General features: G+C 46.4%; 1 protein-coding gene and 1 pseudogene across 2 annotated transcripts in view; one reads left to right on the plus strand and one right to left on the minus strand.

The window, feature by feature from the left end:
- Positions 1-1,403: 1,403 nt before the first annotated feature.
- On the plus strand, positions 1,404-5,648 carry LOC106698838 (annotated as a pseudogene).
- A 4,149-nt stretch (positions 5,649-9,797) lies between these two features.
- The window catches only part of MAG (myelin associated glycoprotein), an 11,674-nt gene continuing 9,873 nt past the window's right edge, over positions 9,798-11,598 (minus strand). The window contains exons 9-10 of one of the 2 annotated variants that reach the window (XM_023762364.1): positions 10,925-11,024; positions 9,798-9,962 (exon numbers count right to left, since the gene is read on the minus strand). In XM_023762364.1, coding sequence (XP_023618132.1) covers positions 9,798-9,962; positions 10,925-11,024 — 265 coding nt within the window. The remainder of the gene's footprint in view (positions 9,963-10,924; positions 11,025-11,598) is intronic. The other variant, XM_023762363.1, reaches the window with a different exon arrangement.

Below are 11,598 nucleotides of genomic sequence, written 5' to 3' on the forward strand. Positions count from 1 at the left end.
AAGCTCTTTAGCTGACCTTCACTTCTGAATGATAGCTCTGCTGGATAAAGTAATCTTGGTTGTAGGTTCTTGGCATTCATCACTTTGAATATTTCTTGCCACTCCCTTCTGGCCTGCAAAGTTTCTGTTGAGAAATCAGCTGACAGTCATATGGGTACTTCCTTGTAGGTAACTGACTTTCTTTCTCTTGCTGCTTTTAAGATTCTCTCTTTGTCTTTTGCTCTTGGCATTTTAATTATGATGTGTCTTGGTGTGGTCCTCTTTGGATTCCTTTTGTTTGGGGTTCTCTGTGCTTCCTGGACTTGTAAGTCTATTTCTTTCACCAGGTAGGGGAAGTTTTCTGTCATTATTTCTTCCAATAGGTTTTCAATATCTTGCTCTCTCTCTTCTTCTGGCACCCCTATAATTCGGATGTTGGTACGCTTGAAGCTGTCCCAGAGGCTCCTTACACTATCTTCGTATTTTTGGATTCTTTTTTCATTTTGCTTTTCCGGTTGAGTGTTTTTTGCTTCTTCGTATTTCAAATCTTTGACTTGATTCTTGCGATCCTCTAGTCTGCTGTTGGGAGTCTGTATAATAGCCTCCATTTCAGTCAGTGTATGCTTAATTTCCAGTTGGTCCTTTATCATAACATCGAGGGTCTGACTAGATTTCTTGAGAATCTCACTACATTTATCGGTGGTCTCACCAGTATTTTCAAGGGTCTTAATAAATTTATTGGTGGCTTCTAGAAAGTTCTTGAAAAACCTTAAAAGTGTGGTTTTGAACTCTATATCCAGTCGTTTGCTTTCCTCCATTTCTATCATTTGTGTCCTATTTCTTTGTCTCCGCATTTTTTGTGCTTCCCTGTGTTGATGGAGTGGCTTTCTGTGCTAGGTGTCTTATAGGGCCCAGTGGCTCAGCCTCCCCAATTACCTGAGGTGGACACTCTTGGTACACCCCCTTGTGGGCTGTGTGCACAGTCTTGTAGTTAAGCCTTGATTGTTGTAGGTATCACTGGGAGGAATTGGCCTCCAGGCCAATTGGCTGTGAGAATCAGCTGTGTCTGCAGTGGGAGAACTTCTGTGCTGAAGACACCCTTATGGGGCAAGACTTGCTTCAGTGGGGCTTTGGTGCTCACTGAGTCTGCCCCCTGAGTGTGTCCCTTATGGGTCCGAGGGGTTGCAATCTGGATGGTCCCACTCTGACCACCGGGTATACTGGCTCCTGGATCTTTCAGGAGGTGCTAATCTAGCCTTTGCCTGAGGCTACTCAGCAGGAGCTCAGCTGTGAAGAAATGCAAGTTGCCCTGGGGCCTTGGGCCAGCTGCAAGTTTGTTAGGTAATTTTCAGATTGCAAAAGCCTCCGTGCACAGCTTGGGCGGGGCGGGGTCCCAGGGGATCAATAGGGTGGAGCAAATAGCTATGGCTGATCGTCAGTCCTGCCCTAAGAGGCCCCGAGTCTCAGTGTCCCGGTAATCGCTGCAAGCACCTCTGAGAGAAAGCCGCCCTCGAGATGTGAATGATGACAGACAGTCTAGCCTCTCCCCGTATCAGTCAGGGTCCCCAGAGACTCGCCCGGAACTGGAGTTCAGAGCAGTTGGGAGTTTGAGACTCCCTCCCGATTGAAAAAGCCAACCATGTCCTCAGCTGCCAGCCCTTTCCGCGTCCGCCTCCGTACCTGTGCACTTAACTTCCAAACTGCAGCTCCTCTGAGTCCCGGTATGCTTTTCTCTTTCCTTCTAGTTGTAGAATTTCCACTCAGCCAGCCTTCCTGTGGTTCTGGATGATGCCCATTCTGTCTTTTAGTTGTATTCTTGAAGTGGTTGTGCGAGGCAGCAATCTCCGGTGTTTACCTATGCCACCATCTTGGTTCTCTTTTTCTTTTTAATTCAGTGGTTGAGCATCAGTTTTGAAAGATTGTGTGCATTCTAGGAATGTATCCATTCTTTCCAGGTTATCCAATTTGTTGTCATAATATCTATATATGTAAAAGCCTAGGCGACTGGCCCACTGTTCAACCGTCCAACTGGTAGCTATGACATGCACAGACTACCAGGGGCTAGACCAGGGGTGGGCAAACTTTTTGACTCGAGGGCCACAATGGGTTCTTAAACTGGACCGGAGGGCCAGAACAAAAGCATGGATGGAGTGTTTGTGTGAACTAATATAAATTCAAAGTAAACATCATTACATAAAAGGGTACGGTCTTTTTTTTTTTTTTAGTTTTATTCATTTCAAATGGGCCGGATCCGGCCCGCGGGCCGTAGTTTGCCCACGGCTGGGCTAGACTCTCAACGCAGGAGCTGCCAAGCTGCAGTGACTTGGCAGCCGCGGTTCTTGAGTGACACACCTGGAACCAGAGAGGAGGGAGCCTGATTCTGGGGTGCATCACCAGAGAACCACCCTCTCACAATCCAGGACCCCTCGAGGGATGTTGGAGAGCCAGTTTCAGCCCGATCCTCACAGGCCAGGCTGAGGGACCCCCACACACACACCCCGTGCATGAATCCGTGCACTGGGCCTCTAGTTTTCTTATAATAATTTTTATTTTTGTTGTGTCAGTTACTTCTCCTTTTCATATCTGATTTTATTTATTTGGGTCCTCTCTCTTTGTTTATTTTTTTAAAAAATACATTTTATTGATTTCAGAGAGGAAGGGAGAGGGAGATAGAGATAGAAACATCAATGATGAGAATCATTGATTGGCTGCCTCCTGCACACCCCTTACTGGGGATCAAGCCCGCAACCCAAGCATGTGCCCTTGACTGGAATCAAACCCGGGACCCTCCAGTCCGCAGGCCAGCGCTCTATCCACTGAGCCAAACCAGCTAGGGCTCTCTTTGTTTCTTGATGAGTCTGCTTAAAGGTTTATTTATTTTGTTTATCTTTTTATCTCTATCAGCTCTTGGTTTTGCTGATCTTTTTTTTTTTTGTGATGACAACATAAGGTTATATTTTATTTTTTCAATTTCAGTTGACATTGAATATTATATTAGTTTCAATTATACAGCATTGTGGTTAAACATTCATATACCTTAACAAAGTGACTCCCCCCATAAGTCTTGTTACCCACCTGGCACCATATATAGTTGCTACAATGTTATTGACTTTATTCTCTATGCTGTACTTTGCATATTGTTTTTGTTAGACTATTTTTCATTTATTTCCACTCTGATATTTATCATTTCCTTCCTTCTACTCACTTTGAACTTTGCTTGTTGTGCTTTTTCTAGTTCCTTAAGGTATAAATTTAGTTTATTTGAGTTTTTCTTACTTCTTGGGGTAGGACTATAATGCTATGAATTTCCCTCTTAGGACTGCTTTCGTTATGTCCCACAGATTTGGGGTTATTGTGTTTTCATTTGTCTCAGGTATATTTTGATTTCTTCCTTGATCTAATTGTTAGTTCATTCATTGTTTAGTAACATGTGCTTTAGCCTCCAAGTGTTTTGTGTTTTTTAGGTTTTTTTCTTGTAATTGATTTCTAGTTTCATACCATTGTGGTTGGAGAAGATGCTTGATATGAATTTAATCTTCTTCAATTTACTGAGACTTTTTTTGTGTTCTAACATGTAGCCTATTCCTGAAAGTGTTCCATGTACATTTGAAAAGAATGCATATTCTGTTGCTTTGGGGAGAAATATTTTGAAAATATCAATTAAATCCATGTGGTCTAGTGTGTCATTTAAGGCTGCTATTTCCTGGTTGATTTTTTGTGTGGATGATCTATCCATTGATATCAGTGAGGTGTTAAAATCTCCTACTATGATTTTATTATTGTTGCTCTCTCCCTTTTGCTTTGTATATTTAGGTGCTCTTTGGTTGGATGCATAAATGTTTACAAGGGTTCTATCCTCTTATTGTATTGATCTCTTTATCATTATGTAATGTCTTCCTTTGTCTCTTAATATAGCCTTTGTTCTAAAGTCTATTTTATCTGTTATAAGTATTGATACCCTGGCTTCTTTTTTGGTCCCATTTGCATAAAATATCTTTTTCTATCCCTTTACTTTCAGTCTGTGTGTATCTTTCATTCTGAGGTGGGTCTCTTGTAGACATCATATATATGGGTCTTGTTTCCTTACCCATTTAGCTACCCTATGTCTTTTAATTGGAGCATTTAATTCATTTACAATTAAAGTTACTACTGATAGGTGTGCATTTATTGTAATTTTGGTTTTTTATAACTATTTTTTTTCTCTTTCTCTTCCTAAAGAAGTCCCTTTAACATTTCTTATAAAACTGGTTTGGTGGTGCTCTTGACCGCAGAACCTGCTGCTCTCACACCGGCCCCCAGCCCTTCCCCAGCGCCCACCCTCTGGTGGCCCAACCACCCGACCCCTCCAAGTTCCCATTCCCGTGGCCCTGGTGCCCATGGCGACCCCCGGAGGCAACCACTGCTCCTGCTGTTACTCGCAGGCCTTGTGTGGTGCATCAGCAGTGTTGTTTGTAGTGAAGGTTGGCAACAGGACAGCTTGTATAATGGCCAACTTCTCTGCTGACTTCTCAATCAACTATAATACCAAGAGTGGCTCTAAGAATGAGATCTTCGACCTGTCACCTAATGCAAAGCATTAAATAGCAGCTCCTGTGGTAAAGAGGAGCTTCTAACCCCAGTCTCATGATTGCTTTTGGAAGAAGACATACACTGACCCTCAATTTAGCAAGGAATGCTACACGTTACAGTGTCCAGATGATGCGTTCTGTTTTATGACTTGTCAGACACACAGATTTTCCCCAATGCAAGCTTCCAGGGAGTCAAGACTATAAAATCCATAACTGACATCATGGCAGACATAAATAAAAAATACATATGTGTGAGCAGCAACCAGGTCCACATGAATAGTGTAACTGTCACCATCTAGGCAAACCTTTCAAATGATAGCTTCAACAAGGAAGAGACATGCTGTATGCAAGATGGACCTTCACCAACATCTCGTCATCCCCTCCCCACTCTTCACCTCCCCGCCCTTCCCCTCCCAACCTTCACCAACCCCTCCCACTCCACCGTCTCCAGTGCCTGAGAGCCCCTCGGTGCATAAGTACAATGTGAGTGGGACCAACGGAACCTGTCTGCTTGCCAGCTTGGGTGCAGCTGAATGTCACCTACAAGAAGAAGGAAGACAAGACTGTGACCAGAGTATTCAACATTAACACAGATAACACCAAAGTCGGTGGGAGCTGCACTATCCAGCTCATGACCCTTGAGCTCCAGAGTGAGACCAGCACTTTCCTAGTCTTCCAGTTTGGAATGAATGTGAGTTCTAACTGTTTTGTTTTTTGTGTGTGGGGGTGTTTTTTTTTTTTCAAGAAATCCAATTGAACATGACTCTTCCCGACACCAAAGACCCCACCTTCAAGGCCACTAACAGCTTACTGAGAGCACTTCAGGCCACTATAGGGAATTCCTACAAGTGTAATGCCAAGGAGCACATTTGGGTCACAGAGGCCTTTTCTGTCAACATTTTCAAAGTGTGGGTCCAGGCTTTCCAGGTAGAAGGTGGCAAGTTTGGGTCTGTGGAAGAATGTCAGCTGGATGAGAATAACATGCCAATCCCCATCACCGTGGGTGGTGCCCTGGTAGGGCTGGTCCTCATCGTCCTCATCGTCCTCATCACGTACCTCATTGGCAGGAAGAGGAGCCATGCCGGCTACCAGACGATTTAGCGTGGCTGCAGACCAGCAGAAGCTGCAGGGCTCTGTTCATTTCCCTGAGCTCAGGTTGACGTTGAGGGAGGCACACTTTATTGCAAACTGATTTTCAGATCTGCTTTATCCAATGTGAAGTTCATCTTGCAACATTTACTATGCACAAAAGAGTAACTCTCGCAATGATGGTGTTAATTTTGCTAACGGGGTTAAATATTTTCCTAATTGGTTATATGTTAATATTTACCAAAGTAGAACTTTAAGGGGGAGAGGGTAAGAGTCCTTTTCTAAATGGGCACTGGCTCTACTGTCATTTGACTTTTTAAGGTTCTGGTATCTAGTTTCTCTTCATTCTTGACTCAGATATAAGCCTTACAAAGGGAGGTTCTGTGGTCTTAACACTTACAACTAATGAAGGCTGGCTAACTGTTAGACTGACACAGTTCATAAATTAGTAGAGAAAGAAAATTCTAAAACAGAAGTACTTCAAAAGAGGAAACTGTAGAATGCTTAAATTAAGCTTTAGAAGCCAAGACAGGCCTGGCCCTCACAGGCTGCACAGCTGAGCATTAAAGCGATTGGTCTTTCCATGCTCTGCCACTCAAGAGCTGGCACTTCTTTAAATAGAAAAATGGGTGTTATTTTTATTTACTTTTTTTTTGTAAAGTGATTTTCAATCTTCTGTTTGAGGTTCAGGGTGATCTTGTGTCTGCACTTGTGTACAATAATCGGTTCCACTCTCTGATTTATCTGCTTGCAGCTTGGGTGGGCTGTGCACTGAGGATCCCTTCATTTAATGCATTGCCGTAACAAGGCTAATAAAACGTCTCTTTCTTTAAAAACAAAATAAAACAAAACAAAAAAACTGGTTTGGTGGTATTGAAATCCTTTAGCTTCTTCTTGTGTAGGAAGCTCTTTATCTGTCCTTCAAATCTAAATGATAGCTTTGCTGGGTAAAGTAATTTTGGTTGTAGGTCCTTGCTTTCATCACTTTGACTATTTTGTGCCAATCACTTCTGGCATGAAATGCTTCTGTTGAGAAATCAGCTGATGGTCTTATGGGAGTTCCCTTGCAGATAACTGTCTTTCTCTTTCTGCTTTTAAGATTCTTTCTTTGTCTTTAATCTTTGCCATTTTAATTATGATGTGTTTTGGTGTGGGCCTCTTTGGGTTCATCTTGTTTGGGACTCTGCACTTCCTGGACTTGTGTGGGGTTTTTTCCTTTACCAGGTTAGGAAAGTTTTCAGTCATTTATTTCTTCAACTAGGTTCTCAGTCCCTTGCTCACTCTCTCTTCTCCTTCTGGTACTTTATGATATGAATGTTGTTATGCTTGATGTTGTCCCAGAAGTCCCTTAAACTATCCTCATTTTTTAAATTATATTGTTATTGATTTCAGAGAGGAAGGCAGAGGGAGTGAGAAATAGAAACATCAATGATGAGAGAGAACCACTGATCAGTTGCCTCCTGTACACCCCACACTAGGGATTGAGCCCTCAACCCAGGCACGTGCCCTGACTAGGAATCAAACTTCGACCTCCCAATTCATAGGTTAACGCTCAACCACTGAGCCATGCCAGCCAGGCTCTATCCTCATTTAAAAAAATTTTTTTCTGCTCTGATTTGGAGTTTTCTGCTACCTTGTCTTCTAAATCACTGATTTGATTTTCTGCTTCATTTTACCTGATATTGATTCCTTTTAGAGTATTCTTCATTTCTGATATTGTATTCTTCATTTCTGACTGGTTCTTTTTTATAGTTTCTATGTCCTCTTTTATGGTTACTATCTCTTTGTTTAAGTTCTCACTGAGTTTATCCATTCTTACCCTAAATTTCTTGAGCATCATTATAATTATTGTTTTGAAATCTGTACCAGTTAAATTGCTTGCCTCCATTTCATTTAGTTCTTTTTCTGGGGATTTCTATTGTTTTTACATTTGGGGTATATTTCTTTGTCTCCCAATTTGGCTGCCTCTCGGTATTTGTTTCTGTGCATTAGGTAGATCTTCTATGTTCCCAGTCTTGGCATGGTGGCCTTATGTAATAGGTGTTTTCTGGGCTTGGTGGTGGAATCTCCCTGATCACCTGCTCTAGGAAACTTGTGAGGATTATGTGAGCCTCTGGTTGTAGTTGAGTCTTGATTGCTGTTGGCCCATAGTCAGCCCAGTTGACTATGAGGATTGACCCTGACCACAGTGTATGAGCTACTGTGAAGAGGCTGACCCCACATAGCAGAATTCATCCCAGCAGGGTCTGGTGCCTGCCAAGATCTCTCTTTTGATGTGTTGGTTGTAGAGGTAATTGGGTCATGCTCTGATGGGGTCTGAATCCTGCCACCAAGTGTGTTGTTTCTGAGGCCTCTTGGAAGGGATTCTGGTACAGTTCAATGTCAGGTACTTTCTGTGATCATCCCTGGGCTACCTGTTTGGAGCTACAAAGCAATCCACAGTTTGTGGCTACCTCTACTTGGCCTGTGCACATGGGTGGTGTCAAGCTACATAACAAGACCATCTTCCATTAGCATCAAGCTGGTCAGCAAAGGGCCCCAGACACCTGAAATCCTAGATTCACCTCCTCCTGCTGGCTGCCTGTTAAGCTCAGTCATGAAAAAGCCTCTGGGCAGTACACAAGTTGCATGAAGTAGGTTCTCAGTGAGTGACCAGGTAGGGGCGAGTGGTGTTCACCAGGTTCATACAGATTCAAACTCAGCACCAGTGCTGGGTCTGAGGCCACTCAGCAAAAGTCTCAGGATACACCAAGGCCACCTGCCACCTTCCAGGGACCTGTGGACCTTTGTGGTTGGCAGGGTCTTAGGGAGTCATCAGAGTGAGGTCAGCAGAGTTCATTAGGCTGAAACAGACCAAGATTTAGCCATGGGAAGGGAGGACTGTGCACAGGATCAGTAGTGCTGCTTGGGTGTGCGAGGGGAACATGGCCCCCACCCTAGAGCCACCCAACAAGTCTCTCCATGTGTCTGCCCAAACCATCTCAAGAGTCTTCCAAGAGAGTCTGGACCACAGGCACAGGTTGTCCACAGCCAGCTGACAAATTTGCAACCTCGACAAAGCGTGGCCACTGGGAAGTCAGGAGGTAGGGTGTGGCTAGTAAATCTCCTGTGAGTGTGCCACTCAGGGTCTGGAGCCTGGCCACACCATTTACTAGCTTCAGGACCCTGGAAAAATCACCTAGCTTCTCTTGGCCCCAGTGTTTTCTTCTTCAGAGGGTTGTCCTGGGGGTCCCTTCCCAGGATAGCCTGAGCCTCCTGAATGGGCTCAACGCACAGCTGGAACCTAAGTAATGTTTCTTAAACCAAATGGAGTAGTTTGAAGACTGAAGTTGCAGAGTGCAACATGAATGTTAAGGATGGCAGTCAAACCAATACAGGCTCATGAATAGGCCTCGGGTCACCCCTGACCTTCAGGGCACAGGAGAGCATGTCAGTGAGTGAGGGAAACCAGCCAGGTGTGGGACAATAGGAAATGGTGGGAACTATGGCGGTGTATAGGGAGCCCATAACCCTTCTCTTTCAGTGAGTCACAGCTGTGGTGGTCAAGTGCAAGTGCAACACTGTCAGTCACTCTGTGGCGGAGGCAGGAATGAGGGTTGTTATGTGAAATAAACCAGAAGTCAAATAAGGCATGCTGTGAGCCAGATCCAGCCCACAGCTCAGAGTGGGAGCAACTTAATGGTGGTTGGCCTGGGCTCAGGGCTAGAATCCCTGGGCCTTGCCCACACACAGGGCCCAGCAGAGGATAAGGAGGGGGATAGAAGTCTCCCACAGGGACAGGTCAGAAATCATCAGGATCTAGACAGGCATTTGGCTTTGGGGCATTTATTCCATGTCCCTTCAGTATACACCCTGGGGCCAGGTGTAGGGGAGGAGACCAGGCAGGGGATAGCAATAAATAACACAAACAGACAAAACTCCCCTCCAGACAGATGAGGTTAAAGGAGGTTAGAGGAGAGCCACACTGTGAGGATGCGGTGCTGGCCGGGGAGGGGCAGCTGGGAAGGATGGGGGGCCAGACCCCCAGGACCTTGCTGTCACCTGCTCCATCCCTTTCCTGCCTCAGCCCCCAGTACTTTAGGGAGGAAGGGAGCCCGCAGCCAGTGTGGGCCAGGGAGGGCGCTGCGAGGGTGGCGGCCACATAGGCTGCCCCCAGCTCCCTCACTTGACACGGATTTCCGCATACTCGGCCAGCTCCTCTGTCAGGGTGTAGCTGTCCTTGGTGGGTCCTTTTCCCAGGTCCGAGTGAGAAAAGCTCAGGTCCAGCTCTGGGTGCTCCCCCCGAAGGCCCAGAAGCCTCCTCTCAGATCCCAGGCGCCTCTCACTCTATGAAGGGAACCAACCCATTAGAAGGGTCCCGTTCCACCTTTTCCAGATCCAAAGGCTGGAGTCACTTGCACCCCATACCTTAGAGTTAAGTCCCAAAGCTCCATATGAACCTCTTTTCTCAAGGACCTCCAGCCCAGCCAGCCCCACAGTCCCCGCGTCCACTCTAGAGCCTTTTCCCATGCTGATCCCCCTTCACAACACCCACCTCATCGCTTAGCCTGAAAGTTGCCTACAAATTCAATGTCTTCAGGAAAACTTCTTCAACATAGGAATTTGGGGGCACACAACTCAATCCATAACACCTTTCCAGAGTAAAGCCACCTGGTCAGATTTCACCTTTCCAAATGTTTGTACACCTCAATCTTGGTGATCCTGTAGGTGTGGCTTTGGCTTCCCCTTCATGCTTTCTACCACCACCCTCACCCCACCCTCATACTCCCCTCCCACACACACACAAGCCTTTGGACAGACACATAGAACAATGGCCAAAGACAGACAGACAGAAGGGAGTAGCAGTGGGACAGAATAGACAAGGCTAGGAGTGCTGGGCAGGGCAGACTTAACCAGGGACCATCTTGGACTCCTGACAGGGACACACACATATGCATGACAGCCCCAAGGCCCACTGAGGGCCCAGAGGCAGGCACACTGAGGCCCCCCCGGAACCTACCTCCTGGGTGCTCATTCCAGGGTAGAGACCACTCTGGACTATTGGAGAAGGAAATGCTGTCATAGACCTACATGAGGGCTTCCCCTGGGCCTGAGCCCCATAGTCCCCTTCACAGTCTCAGCCTCAGCACCCCTCCCAGCCTAGGTCCAAGCCAGCCCTCCATACTTCCTCCTTGTCCCTCCTAAAGGGCATGGCCTCCCCTCTGCCCCTTGGCCTCCCAGGCCTCTCCCAGGACCCCAGTGTCCCTGACATTTAGGTTCCAACTAGCCTGGAGCCACAGGGTTCTGGCCCTCACCTTCTCCGGTGCCCCCGAGATGCGGAAGTCGCTGCTGAACAGGACTGGGGGGTTGTCCCCTGCGGAGAAGCTGGGGCTCTCTGTCACGTTCTTTCTGTTGGGCAGGAAATGAGAGCCCCAGTGGGACTCCCAGGCCTCCCTCCCCCTCCCTTTCTATACCCTCATCTACCTTAGGAATTTGGCCCAAGGGACTCCAGAGTTGGTCCCACCAATCTCTCTAAGATGGGGCAGACGGGCTCTACAATGACCAGCCTTCCTGTCCACCACCGTCCATCCCTCCCCTGTTTTGTGACCCCTGGTCTCTACCACTTTTTAGGACCCTCCTGGCTTCTCCAGGTTCTCTTCATTTGCTCTGGGTCTGTCTACCCCTCTTGCTGCCAAGATATGGAGCAGGGAGGTTAACTCATTTTCAGTAGAGCCACAAGGAAGGAAAACAGCAGCACAGTGGTGGCAGGTGGGTGTGGTTTGGGCTGGGGAGCACTTTTGTTGCCACAGATGTGGGTAGTCATTGGCACTTCTGGAACCAACTGTGACCGATGCTATAGCTGCAAGCAGGGAAGCTGGCTTTCCCCATCACACCTCTTGGAGGGCAGGAGGGCAGAGTGGAGAAACAGGAAATGACTGGTGGGAAGTGCTTGGCTCAGGCACTGGCACATGCTGACCTGTAG

The sequence above is a fragment of the Myotis lucifugus genome, unplaced genomic scaffold, assembly GCF_000147115.1.
Source record: "Myotis lucifugus unplaced genomic scaffold, Myoluc2.0 scaffold_244, whole genome shotgun sequence".
In the NCBI taxonomy this organism is placed as follows: domain Eukaryota; kingdom Metazoa; phylum Chordata; class Mammalia; order Chiroptera; family Vespertilionidae; genus Myotis; species Myotis lucifugus.